At 42.9% G+C, this 21,692-nt stretch overlaps 1 protein-coding gene across 1 annotated transcript; it reads right to left on the bottom strand.

The window, feature by feature from the left end:
* Window positions 1-226: 226 nt before the first annotated feature.
* On the bottom strand, window positions 227-19,723 carry CCKAR (cholecystokinin A receptor). Its single transcript, XM_026700051.2, has 5 exons — window positions 19,420-19,723; window positions 15,859-16,110; window positions 5,722-5,980; window positions 1,971-2,098; window positions 227-816 (listed from the first exon to the last, which is right to left on the bottom strand). The coding sequence occupies exons 1-5, from the start codon at window positions 19,538-19,540 to the stop codon at window positions 266-268; spliced, it is 1,311 nt and encodes a 436-aa protein (XP_026555836.1). The 5' UTR covers window positions 19,541-19,723; the 3' UTR covers window positions 227-265.
* Window positions 19,724-21,692: the final 1,969 nt, after the last annotated feature.

Below are 21,692 nucleotides of genomic sequence, written 5' to 3'. Positions count from 1 at the left end.
AAAATGGGGGAGGGGGGGTTGCTGCCAAAAAAACGCCACACCCACCCAGTCACACGGCCACAGCCACCTAGCCGCACTCACAGAACTGGTTGTTACAAAATTTGAATCCCACCCCTGGTTGGAAGGGACCTTAGCGGTCTTCTAGTTCAACTCCCCTGCTTGGGCAGGAAATCCCGAAGTGCCAAACCGTTTCAGATGGGCTTGATGCACGAAGGCGACGGTCGGAGCGGCGAGGTTTACAATGTTTCTTCTCCTTGTCTCTCAATCATGAAGGGGCAGCCATGTTCATGTGGGTGTAAGAGTACCTGGAAAGGGACGCTCTCGTGGTCTTTCCTTCCTCGTCCTCTCCCACCTCTGCCCGGGCGGCTGGAAGGCGTGGCTTGGTGCAGCAAGTGAAGGTCGCGAGGAAACCCAAGCGGAAACGTTTGTTCATGAAGCAATAGACAATGGGGTTCACGCAGGCGGAGGTGTAGGAGAGCAAATGGATGAACGAGATGGGAGCTCCTGAGAGCAGGAGTTGAGCCGAAGTGGAGTCAAAGGCCCTCCAGGTGTTGACGCTGAAGATGGGCGTCCAACAGATGAAGAACAGGATCACAATCACAATCAACATTCGGATCACTAGCTTCTTAGCCATCAGGTTGGCTGAGGAGGAGCTGCTCCTTGGACGCTCAATCTTCTGGCTGTTGCTGCAGGAGCTGAGGGACGAAAGTTGGCGGAGCGGTAGCTGCTGCCGCTGCTGCTGCTTCTTGTTCTTCTTCAGATAGCAACCATCCCCATCTTCGTACCTGCCGCTGCTGCTCTCGCTAGCTTTCCTTTCTGCACATGGAAGGCAGGATCAAGGACATCAACCACGCCTTAGCATTCCAGACAATTTGGCCTCTTGGCTTCCGACCCCGACCCTTCCTTTGGACTCTCCCCTTTTCTCCTTCACAACTGGGGGTTTCTCATAAATGTCATTCTCTTGGGATAAACTTAAACTTTATTTTATTTTGACTTATCTGCATTTCCCCTCCCCCCCACTCTTTATTCTGACAAATAAGTCAAGGTGGCCAAGATACACAATACTCCTCCCTCCTCCTGGTTTCCCCACCACAATAATCCTGAGAGGTTATTTGGGCCGAGAGAGAGAGAGAGAGAGAGAGAGAGAGAGAGAGAGAGAGAGAGACAGACAGACAGACAGACAATAGAGAGATGTTATAGATTGTGGCGTTCGGAAAACACTGAGCTGAAGTCTTCACTCCGGTCTGTGTTTCCAGCAGGAACATGGACCGTTCCTATTGGCTGATGCTGTTTGACAGCTGGCTATAAAAGGGAGCTGTCAAACGGCATCAGCTGTTGTCTGCCAGCTGGCTGCCTTGTTAGCGCGGCAGCCGCGGCAACCCTTTATTGTTACAATAAAGTAAAAGCTGAAGTTCGCTCTGTGTTTGCCCCAGCTTATTCCACCGCTTCACAACATAGATGATAGATATATGAGAGATAGAGAGAAGATAGATAGATTGACAGATGATAGAGAGATGATAGAGAGATGATATAGATGATTTAATTAGATAGGTAGATTGATAGATGATAGATAAATAGATGATATAGATGATAGATAGATAGATAGATGATAGAGAGAAGATAGATTGATAGATAGATAAATAGTTGGTATAGATGATAGATAGATAATAGATAGGTAGGTAGATATAGATAGATATAGATAGATGATATAGATGATAGATCGATCGATTGATTGGTTGATAGATGATAGATTATATAGATGGGAGATAGATAGATGACATAGATGTCATATATATGATTGATAGATACATGCATAGATAGGTGATATAGATGATAGATAGATAGATAGATAGATAGATAGATAGATGATAGACAGACAGATAGATAGATATAAATATCACTGTTTGTGCTTGTACATGGCAAGCTATTAAGACAGAAAGCAAATGGACAGGTTCAGTCGTCGGGATTACCTCGAGAAGATTTTCTGTTGCTTGCATCAAATTTTATTCCTCTATAGAGCTCCAAGGATATTAATCCATACGCTATCATCATTACGATCCCCGGGATAAGGAAAAGGATGAGGAGTTGGAAAATATACCTGAGAAAGCCACAAGGAAGATTTAGATTGTCAGAGAAATTCGCATTTTCCTACCCGCCTCTCAGCAAACCCGATTCCCAGCAGGCCTCTACCACCACTAGACTCTATTTTAAACACGAGAATAACAATTCCTATTTACAATAGGAAAGATGGCAACTCGGGTATTCATTGTTAGATCTCAAAAAAAAGGGGCTCCAATTGAATCTGAAATTTGAGACGAGGTGGGGAATCATTACTGAACCTTTATAAGATGCCTTCAATTCAGAGGTGGTATTCAGCAGGCTCTGACCAGTTCTGGAAAACCGGTAGTGGACATTTTGAGTAGTTCAGAGAACCGGCAAATTTTACCTCCGACTGGCCCCTCCCCCATCTATTCTCTGCCTCCCATTGAGTCCCAGCTGATTGGCTGGATCTTCTTTGGTTGCCCTGCACAGGAGAATGGAGCTGGAAAGCAGGTTAGTGGGGTGGGGAGGGAATGGGATTTTGCAGTAACCTTCCCCTGCCACGCCCACCAAGCCATGCCCACGCCCACCAAGCCATGCCCACAGAACCAGTAGTTAAAAAATTTGAATCCCACCACTGTGGCCCACTCCACACAGTCCAGAAGAAGACCCCATCAGTCAAGGAATTTTGACTGGCCATGACTCTAGGAGAAAAGCCTTTTCTGATTTGACCCCTGTCCTTTGGAACATCCTGCCACCTCAGATGAGGTCACATCCTTGTGGTTTTTCCAAAAGGGCCTTAAAGCCTGGCTTGGCGTGGGGACCCGACGGAGATGCTCCAGGATGGAAGTACCTGGTACTGTGACAGAAGACACGACTCCTGCTCTGCACAAGCCCTTGGTTTTCAGTCTATTTAACTTTTGTAATTTTAATTATTGCTATATTCGTAATTGTTTTTATACTTCTGTTTTAGGGCATTGTAAGCCACCCAGAACTGCTCTGCATAGCAACAAGGGTGGCGTGTAAATTTAATCAATAACACACACACACACACACACACACACACACACAAAACCTCCACCAGGGTTTGGTCCATGAACATTTATTCCCGGCACAAATGTTTCCTTCTTTGCTATCTCTGTTTTTCTAAAGCAGATCAGCAGAGGAATTTTTGGAAAGTTTATTATTATGGGGCTATTTCTGACTGCAAATTTGAGATTATGGTAAGAGTGCATGAAGGCACAATTTAAACACAATTGTTTTGCTTTCTAGCACTGTCATGATTAACAATCAGGATATCATCTGAAGGAGGTATGTGACAGAAAACATATTTCACTTTGAGCTTCAGTTACAATTATAGCTGATTAGTCTGGCATCTTTGGCCACCTCACCAGTTCTAAATACTAAACCATGTTGTCTCAAACAAATAAACCCACTTTTGACTAATATTCGTGCCCCAGGTTTGATTTAATATCGCACAAACTCCAAAACAGGCTAGATGATAATATGAGTTGTTGTTATAGGAACTGCTTGAAGAAATATGGGTTTATTTGTTGAAGATTTCAGTGAGTAGGCTTGTAAACTTTGCTGTAAATCTGGAAAGATACTTGTGACGGCAAAACAGCTGTGTTATTTATCTGAAAAGAAGGCTGGGCACCCAGTAATTTGTCTAAGTGGCTGTCTAATTTGACAAGGAATATGGTAATGAGTGTGTGTGTGTGTGAGAGAGAGAGAGAGAGTGAGAGAGAGAGTATATACCCCACATACATATCCATCCATTCAAACCTCCTTTTCTTAGAAGAATTTGCTTAAATTCACAATTAACTCTTTTATAGCATCTCTCTCCCTGTGCCCTAAGAGAGAGATCTGTACACATAACTCAAGGAACTCTTCTTCCCTTAGATTTACATAAAGTCATAGGTCTGGAACTGGATGGGGCCTTGGAGGTCTTCTAAGATGGAAATCGCCCAAAATGGAAATCCTCATACCATCCCAGACAAATGGTCATCCCATCTTTTCTTGAAAACTTCCAGTGATGAAGCGCACATAACTCTTGGGGGGGAAGTCACTCCATTGATTAATGCTTCTCACTGATAGGAAATCCCTCCTTAGCTCCAGGTTGGAGCTTCCTTTTATGAGTTTCCACCCATCTCGTCCTGCCCTCAGGTGCTTTGGAGAATAAGGCAATTCCCTCTTCTCTGTGACAACCCTTCAGGTATCGGAAGACAATTATCGGGTCATCTTTAAGCCTTCTCTTTTTTAGGCTAAACATACCTAGTTCTGTTAGCTATTCATTGTAAGATTTGGACCAGGGGGTTCATTGAGGGCCACATCAAGGTTGTGTTGGACCTCAGAGGCCGGAGCGGGCGTGGCCAGCCTGACATCACTCGTGTCAGGGGCACCTGTGGTAGCCAAGTGCTAAGGCAGAACTTCCCTCAGACCCTCTCTCCCACTTATTATAATTTCCCTCCCTTCCTGCCTTTTCTTTCTTCTTTTTCCTTCCTTCTTCCTTCTCTTTTTTTCTTCCCTTCTTTTTCCTTCCTTGCTCTCTTCCCATCTTCCTTTCTTTTTCTTTCCCCTTCTCCTTTCCTGTCCCTTCTTGGATGCTCAAATGTAAAAAGTGGGATAGGTCTCCTTTTTAGTTTGTTTGAGGAAAACATACTTCTGATTAGTTGCTCAGAATTTTTACTTCCTGCATGAAGTGGGTGTCCAGCTTGACATATTTAGGCTGGGTTGATCAATGCTTTCGTATCTGAAACTTTGGGGGATTGAATGGCGCCCCGTTTCTTAGAAGGCAACTGCATCTGGACCGTGACAAATAACTTGATCTTGGAAAAGATAGTTGGGTTGACATAGGAGAAGAGTGTAGCCGTTGTCCTTAGTAGGTAGAGAACATGACAAATGCGATAACTGCTAGAACAATAGAAGAGCAAAAATACCCTCCATTGATTACTAGCCATGTTTCCCTGAAAACAAGACCCTGTCTTATATTTTTTTGCTACCAAAAAAAGGCATCAGGTCTTATTTTCAGGGGATGTCATCCACTGACTAACCTCATTTGCATGCGTCACCCCCGACCTTCTTTTCTCTGTCCGAGGCTTTCAGGAACTTCTTCTTCTGCAGCTGGCAAGGCTTTCCTGAAGGCCTCTGCAGCCAATAACAGAGCTCTGGATCCATCCAGAGCTTTGTTATCAGGTCCAGAGGCCTTCAGGAAAGTCTTGCCAGCCTTGCCGGCTGCAGAAGAAATGGGCCGGCAAGGCAGGTGTTGTGGTATGCGAGGCCTAGCTACAACTGTCCAAAGGTAAATAGTAGGACAGCTCCACTACCCACTCATCCCCACCCTAGCTTAATTTTTATCTATGCACTCTGGAGTAGGTGGGATCTTAATTAGGGCTTATTTTTGGGGAGGGGTAGGGCTTATATTGGTCATACATGTAAAGATCAAGATAGGACTTTCTTTCAGGGTAGGTTGTATTTTCAAAGAAACAGGGTACTTATGTGCAATATTGTGCCTATAGTTATACAAACATTGTAATTGAGACATCAACTGTTATTGCAATTAGCTGCAATGGTATTACACTTCTTTTAGTTCCATCGAAATCACAAATCATTGCATTTTCCATAATTTTACAGATTAAGACAAATGCCTTCAAAAAACAAGGACCTATGGTCCACTCTTACCAGGACTGCTCGATCACTGTGCTTGGCCAATTAATACGACACTTGGATGTGGTGCTGTTAGGAAGCACTGAAGGCACCAGTGTGCTGTAAATTGGGTAGGGCGTCATGATGACAAAGGACAGGCACCACGTGGCCGCGATTACCTTCAAGGCATGGGATTTGGTCTGCCAGACCCGAGATTGCAAGGGTTTGCATATGGCACTGTATCTCTCAAGAGAGATGGCCACCAGGCTAAAAGTTGATACGCTCACTGAGACACCTAGGTGGGTAGGAAAGCAGAAATAGAAGAAGGAAAATTACTGGCCTCAATTTTACAATCTTAAAACCAAGACAATGCAGCAGTTTATGTGTCTAGTACAGGGGTCAGCAACCCGCAGCTCTGGAGCTGCATGTGGCTCTTTCATCCCTCTGCTGCAGTCCCCTGTCACTCAAAATAGGTGTCACAACTGCCAATATGCGACACCCGCCGGCACACGATTTATTGAGCTTTTCAACCCCGGTAGGCCAACCATGGATAGATCCAAGAAAAGAACAGTTTCAGACGAAAACTGTTCTGACCCAGGCTTCCTAAACCATAGTCACACACACACTTATTTTAAAAAACAAGACTTATTTTATTGCAACGCTGGGAATTGTTTACATTCCCAGCCGGAATTAATCTCAAATAGTCCCCCGAAATAAGCACACACCTTTCAGTTCTGTGAAGTGCTGCCAAAAACCAGAAGTATCAAATGAACTGGAAAAGAAACCAACTGAAAAAAAAAAACCCAACTGATGTACAAAGAGTTTCCAGAATGACTCTGAACCGATCGAACTACTTTGCTTCCTGCAAAGGTATCGTCATCTTGTCCTGTCCTTTATACCTTATGGGAGGGGCAATCACCTCCCAGCCTTACTCCTGAGTTGCCCCTTTTGTCTCAGCTGCTCTTGCCATCTAGCAGCTCTGTGCACATGCGCACTGGGAACAGGCTCCCCTGGGTCCTCTGCCTCGCTAATACCAGACTCTGATGGCTCTGAAGGAAGCAGCCCACTCCCATGTGGTCCTGGCCCCATCTTTGCATCAGACACAGGATCCGAGTTCTCTCCAGACTACCTGAGTGGTCCCCATTCTTCCACACTGTCCACTTCTGCTTCCGTCTGCGCCAGCTGCCGGCGAATCACAACTAAAACAGAATGTTTAATTCAACTGCATATGCTAGTTTTGTGGCCGCTCAGGAAATAGTCAGGCATGGGAAGGATTTTGTGGCTCCCGGTGTTTTCTTTTCTGTGGGAAATGGCTCCAAATGGCTCTTTGAGGGTTTAAAATTGCTGAGCAATTTTACAGTCAATTTAAGTTCTAACTTTGGTTTTACACCACAGATGAGAATCTGTGGTGCACCTCCAGGTTCTGCTGCACTGCAATTCTCAACATCTATGGAGATTCTCGGTCATCCAAGTCATGGTTGTTCCCAAAAGTGCTTTTTCAAGAGACAACTGGATTTCCTTTGTTTTTCTTTGAAGATGCTTCGCTTCTCATCCAAGAAGCTTTCTCAGCTCTGGCTGGGTGGTGGGGAGTGGAAGGATTTATATTCCTTGAAGACAGCTGGTCATTTGCGTCCTTTTAAAGAGTTGTTGAGCCACCTGGAGGTTCATCTGAGTCCTCAGGGTCACCTGAGTGGTGCAAATGGGTGCTGAGCCTTCTTGGAACTGTTGAAAGGACTACGTTTTAGACTGGACATAGACGATGTCATAATCCCTCCCCTTCTGTTGAGAGAGGCCTGTTCAATTTTGATATAGATGGCCTCTTTGACCCCTCTTTCAAAACAGCAGTCCTCTCTGTCCAAAATGTAGACATAGAATGCAAATGACCAAGATGTCTGCAAGGGGTATAAATCTTTCCATTCCCCACCATCCAGTCAGAGCTGAAGACACTTCTTGGATGAGAAGCGAAGCGTTTTCAAAGAAAAACAAAGAAAGTCCAGTTGCCTCTTGAAAAAGCACATTCTCAATATCTTTTCCTCTGTCGGTTCTGTTGTTGTTATTTAGCAACATCTAGACTGCAGCAGGATTTGTATTTTGTAACAGACTTCAGAGCCACCAATGATGTCTTGTCAGTATCACCACCGTATTTCTCGAGGATAGAGTCTTTGCAAGTTCTTTTCTCACATGCAATTTAGAAGGAAGGATATAGGATAGTCGTAATTTACCTTACAACACTTACAATGTGTCACGGTGGGTTTTCTCTTTGTGAGAAATAGGAATTGTACATCCTAGCAAAGAATCTTCTGCATGGATATGAACTCAGATCCCTGAGGTCAATTGCTCTCCATATTTTAAATATATGCAGAATTGTGTTTTCAATTACAAAGGGCAATAATACAGTCATAATTTGAGTCATGGAGAGAACGGAAACCCTTCTTTTTTTTTCCAAAATCTGCTTTTCTACCCCTCCAATTGCCGAATATAGTCTATACCAGGGGTCTCCAACCTTGGCAACTTTAAGACTTGTGAACTTCAATTCCCAGAGTTCCTCAGCCAGCAAAGCTATTTGGTGGAGGAATGTGCGAGAAGAGCCAAAAACTGGGTGTGGAGTCAAGAGAGGAATTAGCCTGGAATCATTACGTTCCCATAAGCAATCCAGATCTAGTCCATCTTGAATTTTATTAACTCTCATCTAGCGCTAATTTTATGCTGATCTGTTAGTTGACTTGCTTTAGCAATATATCACCTTAACTGGAACTTAATACGTGGTCCTGATTCTTCACACCTGACAAGGAAGGGCTTGAACAGAGGTGGGAAAACTTGGTGTTTTGGATTATAACTTCCATCAGTGGAGTTGGCACCTCATGGCACACAGTTCAAAAGTGGATACGATGTCCAATTTACAACCAAATGCAATTCCTTCCCACCCCCCTCCAATTCAGTAATTTTTTTAACCCCTTGGTGAACATAGGATTGAAAAAAGGGTAGATGAAAGATTTCAGTAATGCAATATAAATTCCTTAGGATCCAAGCCTTGCTTTGAAGCAATGCTTTCTATGCAGAAAATTTTGAGGGGGGAGCAGAAAGTGAATTTTCACCAGGCAGTAAGGCAGATCAGCTATTTGGCAGATAATACCAAATTACCTTTCCAGAATTTCTGGAAAGTAATTCAAAAGTCAAAGAAAGCAATAACGTCTTTTGAAAGTAAAAGGTTAATGCAAAGTCTATTCCAGCAAATCTTTTCCCTGAAACAAATAAGCAAAGAACAGGTGGGGGGGAATCTACTTATGGGGATGATTGATATATATTCTTAACATTTTTACAATTCTTTTTAATAATTTACAATTCTTACATTCCTTGTGTTAACAGGAAAGATTCTTACAGATATGGAGGTTAAAAAAGAAGTCTTCAAGTTAAAACAAGAAACTAACATTAAACTAAAGTAAATCAGGAGAAACCCGACTATATGTTTTACTATTGCCTCAGTCATTTTGATGTATCTTTATTTATCTTGTTTCTTATTTCACGATGAGGGATATATTTTTTTTCAGGTAGTATCACTTCAAAGGAGTAACAGAATAATGTACAGTTTTACTATCTCCAAACCAATGGGAAAGATGTCAGTTGGACAATATTGACCAGATTAATTTAGGCCTGCAGTTATGGAACTGCAGTTATGTCTATTGTAGACAACAATAGTTAAGTTTATCCTTGTTAAGATGGTGTATAGACAGATTAAAAATCTGATGAAAAATGGAAGACCTGCTGCTTCCATTCAAGGTTTTGAATTCAGCTTCACCCTCCATTTTCCATGTAGTGTTTTGGTCCAATACTTTGAATATATTATTATGGGGAAGATAATGTACTGCTAAGACCATTAGGCCATTGGGGAGATTATGACTGATTATGGCTCTCTCTGAACTGATGGGTCAGACAGAGCTATGAGTTCAAGCCTATTACGGCTCATCTGTTTGTTTGCAGGAACTATCTATCATTTGAGGAGTATCTTATTGAACAAAGAAATCATTTCAGCTCCTTGAGCTCTGTCAGGCGCAAAAGATGAGGTACACATGTGAAGGTCCAATTGAACTGATTTATTGCTACCCATGCCTGTGCATAGGAATCTTCTCAACTATTGGTTGACACCTGCTAGGAGTTAAGATAAGGCTCAACAGTACCCAAAGGGTGGGGTGGACTCTGTGGCTACGTAGGGATTCTAGGCTGAGCCTCCTTTTCACTCTTTCCCCAGAGTCTGACACTCCTTCTCCTACAATTTCACGAATTTGTTTTTATTCTCTCTCTGATTGCATTCCTGGAATGGGTTGTAATGAACATGTTAGTGCATGTGGCCAATTCAGACAACCAAGAAACTGCTGTATATCTAAACTGTTGTTTAACTCTTGTTGCATTGGGGGTAAAGAAGGTGTGCTCAGAATGCGAAAGTTACAGTAGTGCACAGGTTTTGAATTTGTGGGAACAAAGAAAGTGAATGGTGAAAGCATAGACCTTGACAGCTGGGAGATGATAGATAGATAGATAGATAGAAAGACATTTTCTATCCATCGATACTTCCATCCATTTAGACAGACAGATAGAAAGATATAGATAGATAGATAGATAGATAGATAGATAGATAGATAGATAGTAGATAGATAGATGATAGATAGATAGATAGATAGATAGATAGATAGATAGATAGATAGATAGAAAGACATTTTCTATCCATCGATACTTCCATCCATTTAGATAGATAGAAAGAAGAAAGAAAGAAAGAAAGAAAGAAAGAAAGAAAGAAAGAAAGAAAGAAAGAAAGAAAGACATTTTCTATCCATTGATACCTCCATCCATTTAGATAGATTAGATAGATTGATAGATAGATGGATGGGTGGGTGGGTGGGTGGGTAGGTGGGTGGATTGATGGATAGATGGATTGGTGGATTGGTAGATGACAAATAAATTTAGACAGATGTGTGTGTGTGTGTGAGAGAGAGAGAGAGAGGGGGAGGGAGGGAGGGTGGCAGAGAACTCAAAAGCAACAAATGTGCTACTAAAGTTTCTGTTCATCTGCTTCATAAAGATGACATTATTCCTGATTTACAATATGAAAATATTAGCTCTCTTTCATATAAATGCTCTGGAAAAATTAATAAATGACCTTCCACAATCAATGGATTTTATAAGAAAAAATAAAGTGCATCATGAAGATATGCATAAATGGGCCATTTGTCCAAAATAATATAGGATCTCCTGTGTGTGCAAGGGATTTGGAGTAGAAGAACCTCCAGGTTCCTTTCCAAACCTGCTATTCCGTTATTCGTCATGCAAATGACACAAATGACATGTGGCATATGGACATGATGATAAGCATGACATCACTTTCCTTGCCTGACGATGCCCATAACGGAGGGCCTGGTTGCCCATTGTCACTTTCGGAAGCGTTTTTGCAAAATTCTGTATCTAGCAGATCATTAGCGTGCCCTTTAACAAGGAATCTTGCAGAGATTAATTAGGATTGTTCCAGGTTTATAACCAGCAACTGTCACGGAAATGACAGACTGGTATATATTTCAGAATCTTTTCTTTAATTTTAAACCCACTTCCTTCTCTTTGAGGTTAAGACAACATCTCTGTATAATATCACAATTTTTGTCTCTGTAGGGATCTCCTCAAACGAGTTATCTAGCAAATAAATCAGCAGAAGGAAACTAATATTTATCCAAAGGCTTCACAAAATTAGACAGCCATAATCAAATCAAATATTACACAATCCAGATGTCCAGTGCCCAGTGACAGATGCCTGAAACATATTGATATTAGACATTTTTCTTCTGCACAGATGTGACAAAAAGTTTATAGAAATTCTTCCTAATTCATGGTTTTGATTAACGAGAAAAAAAAATGGGTTTATGACATTTATTGTCTATAAGGGATACCAGTTTTCTTTCCAGCATCATAAATGAAAGAAAGAAAAACAGTTTTATTGGGCAAACATAGATGTAGGAAAAGTATAATTTTCCACGTTGACGTACCGCAGTTTGAAGATATAAAATATAAATGACAGTCTAAGTATTGAGACAGCGTACAAGTTATCTGTAGCTATAACTCTTACAAATTGTGTCTTCTCCTATATTATACATTCCAAAAGGTTGATGTTGATGATAAAGGTCATATTGATATATTTCCTCAAATTGCCTTTCTGATGGCAATCACCAAGGGGAAAAAAAACTCTCCTGTTCTTTTGAGGGTTTTATATCTGCAATTACCTTTGAGTTATTATCTATCATTTTTATACCCTACTGATTCATTTATTGTCTCGTCAAACGTGTTTCCCCTTTTTCCTGAAAAAAGACTTTGCCTTTGGGTTTTTATTACAGTTTTTCAGGAACGTGGATGAGATCCCACTGTACTTAAATGTACAGTGCAGGTACATCTGTGACAAGAAAGCTCGTAAAATGGAGCAAAACCTCACTTCACAAATGTCTCACTTAAACAACAGAAACGGTGGGCTCAGTTGTGATCATTACGTCGAGGAGTACCTGGATCTGCAGAAGCCTTAAAACACAAAATATCTGTTGTCATTTATATTACTCTGCTGTCTTTAATCTTATGTTCCAATCGCATGAAATTAAAATACCTTTAGGTCTATGGCGATCCTTGCAATCCTATAAACAGAAATCCAGTAAGAAAAAAAGTGCAATTTAAATTGCATAAATTTTGTTAATGGAAGAAACCAAATGCATGTTTAGTTTGGCTAAGACCTCCGTGGTTTAAATAAGGCTTCTTTCTTTGTCATCATTTAAATTATTCTTCCATTTTTCTGCATAGATTCTTCCAAGTTAAATATTTGCTAAAAAATCATTTGCCATGCTGGAACCAGAGGTGGCATTCAGCAAGTTCTGACAGTTCTGGAGAACCGGTAGCGGAAATTTTGAGTAGTTTGGAGAACCAGCAAATACCATCTCTAACTGGCCCCGCCCCCAATCTATTCCCCGCCTCCCGAGTCCCAGCTGATTGGTTGGCTCTTCTTTGGTTGCCCTGCATAGGAGAATGGAGCTGGAAAGCAGGTTAGTGGGTAGGGAGGGAATGGAGATTTTGCAATAACCTTCCCCTGCCATGCCCAACAAGCCATGCCCATCAAGCCACACCACGCCCACCGAGCCACGCCCACAGAACTGGTAGTAAAAATAATTGAATTTCCGTTACCGGTTCTCCAGAACTGGTCAGAACCTGCTGAATACCCACCTCTGCATATATCTCATGTATGGCCAGAATCTGGAAACAACATTTAATACAGCACAATTTCTGACTGAGATCGGCATAGATGGGCCTGATTGCGGTAGATTGCAGGGGTGATACAGAAATATAATTTTATTCTATTTTACGTATTTATGTATTAAATTATTGTATTTTATCCTATAACTATTGTATTTTACCCTACTCTCACTTTAAATTGTTTGTTTGGAATTTTATCGGTAACATGTGTTTAAACCTGTACGTTGATATCACCTATAGACCAATCAGTCAGTCAGTCAGTCAGTCAGTCAGTCAGTCAGTCAGTCTGCCTGCCTGCCTGCCTGCCTGCCTGCCTATCTATCTATCTATCTATCTATCTATCTATCTATCTATCTATCTATCTATCTATCTATCTATCTATCTATCTATCTATCCATCCATCCATCCATCCATCCATCCATCCATCCATCCATCCATCCATCCATCTATCTATCTGAATGAAGAATGGATACGGTGGCTCAGTGGCTAAGACTCTGAGCTTGTCGATCAGAAAGGTCGGCAGTTCAGTGGTTCGAATCCCTAGCACCGCATAATGGAGTGAGCTCCCGTTACTTGTCCCCAGCTTCTGCCAACCTAGCAGTTCGAAAGCACGTAAAAATGCAAGTAGAAAAATAGGGACCCCTTTGGTGGGAAGGTAACAGCGCTCCGTGCGCCATTCATATGGTGTTTAGTCATATGAATATATAGGAAGCATAGAAAGGTGCCTTTGGTTTAGACAAGGCTATGAGACACATAGTTCGAAATTCCACATCACCAGAAATTTCTCTTTTGAGTAGCCATTTTTCCTACTGGTTCTGAAGGTAAGTCGGAAGTAGCTGTGCACTTTGGACGTGCTAGAAGAGCCCAACATAGTTATACAAAGAACTGACAACTCCTTCTTGGGCATGTGAGTACAGATACTCCTTGACTTACAACCATTTGTTTAATGACTGAAGTTACGACAGCACTTGAAAGAAATGATTTATGATTGTTTTCCACAGTTATGACTACTGCAACCTTGCCATGGCCATGTGATCAAAATCCGGATGCTTGCAATTGGCCCACATCTATGACGGTTGCAATGTCCCAGGGTTCATGGTGACCTTCTGACAAGCAGTCAATGGGGATGCCAGATTCACTTAACCATCGTGTCACTAACCTATTAACTGCAGTGACTCACTTAACAGCTCTGGCAAGAAAGGCCGTACAATGGGGCAATGGTGATTGAAAGACTTCCTGTTAGGGATCTCTGATAGATATTTATCCAAAAAGACAAAATATGTAATAATCCATATTCTAACTGAGGCTAGATTAGCGTTTGCTCAATGTTGGAAATCACCTCATACACCTTCAGAGCAAATGGTTATTCAGAAAATTTGTGAGTGTGCTGAAATGGATAAACTAACTATAGCGTTAAAAAACAAAGAGTCCTCAACATTTTACGACAACTGGGACTCATGGTATAATTGGCTTACACAGAGACAAATTATGTAAATGATAAAGAGTAACTTAAACATAACGGAAAAGAGGAGTAGATTGGATATGACGAAGAGAAACGATCCTTACAGACTGTCACAAAAAGATATCGTTCGTTTTTAATTGTACTTTCTACCCTATTCTCCCTCCCCTCCCCTTCCCTTCCCCTCTCTCCCTCTATATCTTTTCTCTTCCCCGCAACCGGCCCTTATCCGGTGTGTTAGGCCGGCTGTTTTCATTCTTTGCCCCCAGCCGTTTTCTTTCTATTTTGCAAATGTACCGTTGATGTGTTTTTAAACTCTAAATTCAATAAAATCTATAAAAAAATAAAAATGTGGGGTCTGTTGCAGTTGTAAGCCGAGGAGTACCTGTCACTCATTAGAACAGGGGTGTCAAACTGAAGGCCTGGGGCCAGATCTGGCCTGCGGTGTGTGTCATGCCCCTGTTGGAATCTGATTCGGGGGGTTGAGCAGCTGACAGAGAGTGGGAGTGTGGCTCTGGTGGCAGTGGAGGAAACTGGGGAAGGGCAAAATCCGGCTGGGCATTCAGAGGAAGACCCAGGCCCATCCCCTCTTCATCCTAGGGCATGCAGGGAGGAACGGATAAGGGAAAAACGTGGGTTACGGGGGTTATGGGGGAGAAAAGGGCCCTGATTCCCTTCATTAGCTGCTGCTGGGAAAACAGGATTTAAAAAGGGCGTTTGCACAGCACTTTGTTGGAAGCAAAGCATGCATTATCTTTGTTTGTCAAGTCTTATCTGGGTTCGGGTATGCTCCCAACTGTGTGTGGTTTGCAATTCCTTATCCTGCCTTGTCTCATTAATTGCTGCAGCATGATGTGTTGGTTTTTATTTCTAATTTATATGTACTTTGGGTTCTGACTGAATTTCTTCCCTTTAAAAACTGCTCTTGGGCGAGTTTTTTCTCCAGCCAATGATAACTGGACATTGGGGGTCAAGTTGGAGGTATTACAGAGACTTTACCTACTTTGGTGACTTTGTTGCTTTTGTGCCATGCTCTGGGTCATCACAGGGTGCTTATCTCTGGCCCGTGGGGCCACCCTGGAAACAGCGAAGGACCGGCTCGTGGTGTCTCTACCAGTGAAAACGGAACTTGTGGGTGCTGCAGGCATCCCTCCCAAGCTCCGTTTTCACTGGCAGAGGGCTTCAGGAGGCCATCACAGACAAAACGGAGCTTGGGAGCCTGTTTTTGCTGAGAGAGTGCTCGGGCCACCACAGGCACCCCTGACATGAGTGACATTGAGCTGGCCAGTCCCCCCTCTGACCCCGGAGGTCAAACACAACCCTGATGTGGCTCTCAGTGAAATCAAATTCAACACTCCAGTGTTAGAAGATGTCAGACAACAACTCAACTCAAGAGGAGCCGACAATGACTCCCTCGCGAAACAAGGACCCTTCTTCAGACTCACCCATGAAATAGCTGGTAATTTTGCAGAGCGGGCTGCCAAAAATAAAATCCTGTAGGAGGTTGGGGATCAGGGTGAAAGGCATGCAGAAGAAGCACAGCATGAGGTCGCTGATGGCCAGTGACAGCAGGAATAAGTTGGTGACCGTCCTTATCCTCTTGTTTCTGATCAGCACTGTGATCACCAAGGTATTCCCCGCGACGCTGAGTAAAAAAATCAAGGAATAGAGGAAGATCCGCACTGTCTGGTCCAATTCTGCAAGGCAATGGGAACAATAATCAGAATCGAAAGAAGCACTGTGTGGAATAATCACATGCTGAGGCGAGGTGGCGCAAGTGGTTAGAGTGCAGCACTTGCAGGCTACTCCTGCTGACTGCCGGCTGCCTGAAATTTGGCAGTTCGAATCTCACCAGGCTCAAGGTTGACTCAGCCTTCCATCCTTCTGAGGTGGGTAAAATGAGGATCCAGATTGTTGGGGGGGGGGGTGATAATATGCTGACTCCGTAAACTGCTTAGAGAGGGTTGTAAAGCACTGGGAAGTGGTATATAAGTACTATTGCTATTTCTAATGTCGAATATTCCCTCTAACACTGAGAGAGCAAGACACTTGCATGTAAACAAAGATAAAAAACAAAGAATTTAGAGCACTGCTGATATTACCTGCAAAAAAAAAAAAAAAACCAAGTTCAGAAAGCATAAAGGACACCACAGTGTGTGCTGCATTACATGGGCCGCAGTGGTGCAGTGGTTAGAGTGCAGTACTGCAGGCTACTTCTGCCAACTGCCTGCAATTTGGCAGATAGAATCTCACCAGGTTCCAGGTTGACTCAGCCTTCCATCCTTCCGAGGTGGGTAAAATGAGGACACAGATTGTTGGGGGAAATAGGCCGACTCTGCAAACCACTTAGAGAGGGCTGTAAAGCACTATAAAGTGGTATATAAGTCTATGTGCTATTGCTATGCGAAAGGGTGGAAGCACTTTCTTTCTACATCAGAGGTGTCAAACTGAATTTCTTCCAAGGCCAGATCAGCATTGTAGTTCTCCTCCACGGGCGGGCGGGGGTGGGGGTGGGGAAATCACTTCCAGCAGCACCCTGCTGGCCAAAACAGGGTGCTCCTGCACTCCGTTTTGGCTGGCAGGGTGCTGCAGGAGACCGTCCAGGCCAAAAACGGGGTGCGAAGAAGCCGTGCACGGTTTCCCCGTGCCTGATTTTTACTAGCGGAACCACCTCAGGCCAGTCCTTTGCTATTTCCAGGCCAGCCAGATTTAAGCACCCTGTGAGGCAGATCAGGCCTTGAGTTTGACATCACTGTTCTACACGGGGGACGATATGCATGGAGAATAAGGTCCCAAGATTTACTACGATTATGATTGTTACTAATGTTAATACAATTGATGTGAATGCAATGAATATTATTGTAAATAATGTGATTATTATTTCCTAAAATGATTTATACCCAGACAACATACTGTTCAATTGAAACTGGAATTTCTGTATGCTATAAAATAAAATAAAAACTTATTACCAAACAAACAAAAAAAGGATCCAAGATTTCTGGGTTTAAACCTTTTAAAAAGGGGGGTAGTTTTTCTCACAGAGACTTGAAAGCTAGAAAGAAACCAGTGAGGCAAGCCGTGCCTCCTCCATGAGTAGCTTGCTCTTAGTCCTCCTTAAGTGGGACTCCTACAATTACTTGAAGGGAAGGGTCTTTTCACGTCTTTGCTCCCACCCATCATTTCTTTCTATTGCTAGTACAGTGCATCTGCCAGAGGTCTTCAAAGTGGGCTTCAAAATCTTTTAGCAAAGGTTCTCTGCTAGGTTGCTGGGTGGGTGTGGCCATGGTGGGTGAGGCTTAGTCGCCCTCCTGCACCATGGCAGTGGAGTTTTTGCCCTCCCTGGGCTCCGGAGGCTTTCCTTGAGCCTCCAGGAGGGTGAAAACGGCCTCCCCGGGCTCCGGAGGCTCTTTGGAAGCCAGAAACAGGCCCATTTCCAGCCTTCCCGAACTTCCGGGAGGCCATTTTTCACCCTTCCCAAGACTCCATGCATGCCCTGCCCTTACTTGCATCCAAAATGGGCCTCATGGGGACTCCTGAGAGGAGCAGGATGGGGTGGGCGAAGCCAGCCAGGGATGGACTTTGGGGGTTCTCCGAACTGCACAGAACCTTAGCTAGGGGCTCTCCTGAACCCCTGCGAACCCCCAGAAGCCCACCCCTGGGTCTTCTCCTCTCTAAACCCATGAGCGTTGTCCGCCTTCACTACGGTCTGTCTGGAAACCACCGCTAGCAGTGATGAGGTGCCAAGCAAGAGGTTTTCCAGGAGTTCAACATGAAACGATGTGAAGGGGACGGATGACATTTGGAGAGGAGAAGTCATAAGCGGGGTGAGGGGTGGGGGGAGTGAAGTAGACATGCTCCGACTGATTCCTCTCCAATTAGAAGATCCTGAGCAACCTGTGCCAGTTAGCTCAAAATAGGGAAGCATGATAAATAGAGGAAAGGGCTAATCAAGTCTCTTGCTTGCTGCTGCTCTTCTACAACATCTTTTCTGCCGGCCTGATTGGAAAAATCTTACATTTGCTCTCAGTTTTGTGTCTCTGTCCCCCAAAGAATTGGGAAAGGATGGCGTTCTAAGTTAGTAGAACTGGAGGGTAGCTTTACGCTGGTAAAGTTAACAAAAGAAGGGGCAGTCATCTTATACAGGGGTTCACCAAAAGAACAGGGAGTCAAGGTCAACCTATTCTCCAAAGCCCTGAAGCAGGACAAGAAGCAACGGATGGAAACTAATAAAGGAGAGAAGCAACCAAGAACTGAGGAGAAATTTTCTGACAGGGAGAACAATCAATCAGTGGAACAAGTCACTTTCAGAAGTCGTGGGTGCTCCATTACTGGAAGTTTTTAAGAAGAGATTGCACAATTATTTCTCTGAAATGATATAGAGTTTCCTGCTTCAGCAGGGGGTTGGATTAGAAGACCCCCAAATTCCCTTCCAGCCCTGTTATTCTGTTATAAACAGAATCCAGGGCAACCTCCAGACTATCTCTGGTTGCTTTCACTACCCTCTAAAATGTAGTTTAATCAGCATATGTGCTCCTTCGATTGCTTCCCATCTTCTTTATAACATGCGCCATGGTTGTTTTTTTTTTAAAGGGGTTGATTTATTAGGCTTCTAAAAGGTTATGCCTGCTTATTGCACCACGAGGCAGCTAAACTTTAAAGTTTTACCATTTTTTGATTAGACATAGCAGGAGACTAATACATAATTGCACGTCTGAGTGGTCAATTCCTCCCACATACCTTTTATTGCACCCCTCAAAAGTGTTCACTGGAATATTGGAACTTCGTTCTCTCAGATCTTTTCGATCCTGCCCTGCCACTTTTAACATTTCTGGCACCACCGGCGGTTTAATCTGAACATTAAGGGGCTTTTTGCTTCTGCTTTTCCTCTTTCCCTCATCCACAAATGTCACTTTTCACACAGCCTGACTTGAAAGCCTTCATAAATTGTTTACTTTAGATTAGCTAAACCCAGCCGATGCCTTCTTTATTCTTCGAAGGGCACTCACCTTTAAAAGTCCGGGGAGAGTGGTCCAAGCAGAAAATGGTGTAATTTTCCAAGTCGAGTTCGCAGAGCAGGGCAGAGATATTAGAGCTGAGGTCAATCAGACTGCCGTTGAAGATATCCATCCTTTATTCTCCCGAAATAATAGGTCTGCATAATTTTCCCACTAAGCGACCATTTTTGGATAAAGGGAAGCTAGCCTTGGCAAACAGGCAGGCAGTTATCCAAAGACAGCTGTCCTGCAGCTGCCCATGCAGAATGGTAAGACCAAACTAGTCTAAGGAGCATGAAGGATGGATGCTTCTTAGCAAGACACGAGAAAGCTGGAGACTGCAGAAAGAGACGCATGTGTGCACGGCATAAGTCTTTTTCCCTCCCCTCCCTGCTAGGCCCACCCCTTCACTGTAATTGACCGTGGAGATCACAACCATCCTGGAGAATGATTACAGAATTAACCCCTTCCACCGTCGAGCTTGATAAACCTGGCATTTTCTTCAAGCCTCCTCCATCTCCCAGGCAATCCGTCAATTGCAGATGGAACTACCACAGATCAAGTCCTTGATAGCCCCTTTCAAGACGTGTTTTCCTCAGAAGGGCTGCCTGGAGTTCAGTTTGGACTTTCAGAGAGGCAGAATATGACAGCTTGAGGCAATTGTGTTTCCTGAGGAGTTTTCTTTTTCTTTTTCTTTTTTTTAAAAAAGTACCTTTTTATCTGCCACCCGTTTCTCTGACACACGCAGAAAACCACACACCTCTTTTGGGCTTCTCGATTGTGAAAATGTTTCTTTTATTTTTAAAAAAATGTGTCTAAATCCCCCCCCCTTTTTAAATTATAAAACTTTATTGAAATTTGAAACATTAAAATACAAGTAAATCTAAAAAATAACTTTGTACAATTCACCATCTTCTCTGTCAGTACTGAAAAATCTTAGTTATATTCATACATTTCTGTACATTTCTAATTAATCATGTACATATATACATATTTATATCTTATTCTAATCTATGCATTTCATATTCCTACTATCTATCCATTGATACCAATCATCCCAAATTGAGTAATATTCCGAGTCTTCCTTATTTAATTCTATAGTGAGTTTGTCCATTTCTGCACAATCGAATTTTTTTTTTGAATTACTAAACTATCTGTCAGTATAGTGGTCATTTTCCAAGATTGAGCAAGTGCAATTCTCGCTGCTGTAGTGATGTGTAAAATAAAATATTTTGTCTTTTTAGGATACTAACCCTAACCCTAAATTCTCTTTTATCCAAAGGCAGTGGGCAGAGGAAATACCGCTAGAAGCCATTTTTGTTGTCACAGCTCTCTGTGCAAATTGCAGGCAGGTTTAGAGACAGGATCGGTTTTCTAAAACGACAGCACCGAGAGAAATTCCTGACCCTGGAAAGAGTATAATGAGTGCAAGTTCTGCTTTTTCAAAGAAAGCACCCAGGCCTGTTGCAGGAAAACACACACCCTTCTATAGGGTATACATAGACTGTCAAGAAGAACAGTTCCAGAAATTATAACAATTTGGAAGCATTAGTTGTAGGAGCTCTCAGTTACGCTCTGGGTTTTGACAGAGAATAAACTTTGTGAGCAATTTTAAGGCAAGGGTTCTACTAATCCAACTGAAATCCTTGGATCTGCAACCTACATAGAAGTTGGCAAGGTGAGGGGACTTCTCGTTTGAAGCAAGGAAATGAGATGCATGTTGAATTCCCCCCCCCCCTTCCTGTCATTTTCTTCTCAAATTCCTTGGATTTTCTTGGTGGTGGTGGGTGGGAGCATTCTTTCCTGGCTATCAGTCCACCTTCTCTTCTGCCCTTTGGGAGTGAAATCACACAAAGAAGCTTCTTCTTCTTCTTCTTCTTCTTCTTCTTCTTCTTCTTCTTCTTCTTCTTCTTCTTCTTCTTCTTCTTCTTCTTCTTCTTCTTCTTCTTCTTCTTCTTCTTCTTCTTCTTCTTCTTCTTCTTCTTCTTCTTCTTCTTCTGCTGCTGCTGCTTCTTCATCTTCATCTTCATCTCCTTCATTTCTTCTTCTTCCTCCTCCTCTCCTTCTCCTTGTTGTCCTTCTTGTTGTTGTTGTCTTTCTTCTCCTCCTCCTCCTCCATTTCTTCTTCCTCCCCCTCCCTCTCCTCCCCTTCTTGTTGTCCTTCTTCTTGTCCTCCTCCTCCTCCTCCTCCTCCTCCTCTCTAATTTATTCCTTGAAGATGCTCTTCACAGTTCATACATCCCATAAAATCTTCCCATTCGGACTTAAAGGCAAGGAAAGGGGAA

This window comes from Pseudonaja textilis, chromosome 6 (genome assembly GCF_049901715.1).
Source record: "Pseudonaja textilis isolate UNSWEBS1 chromosome 6, rPseTex1.2, whole genome shotgun sequence".
Classification (NCBI taxonomy): Eukaryota; Metazoa; Chordata; class Lepidosauria; order Squamata; family Elapidae; genus Pseudonaja; species Pseudonaja textilis.
This window is presented reverse-complemented; position numbering and strand designations above follow the sequence as displayed.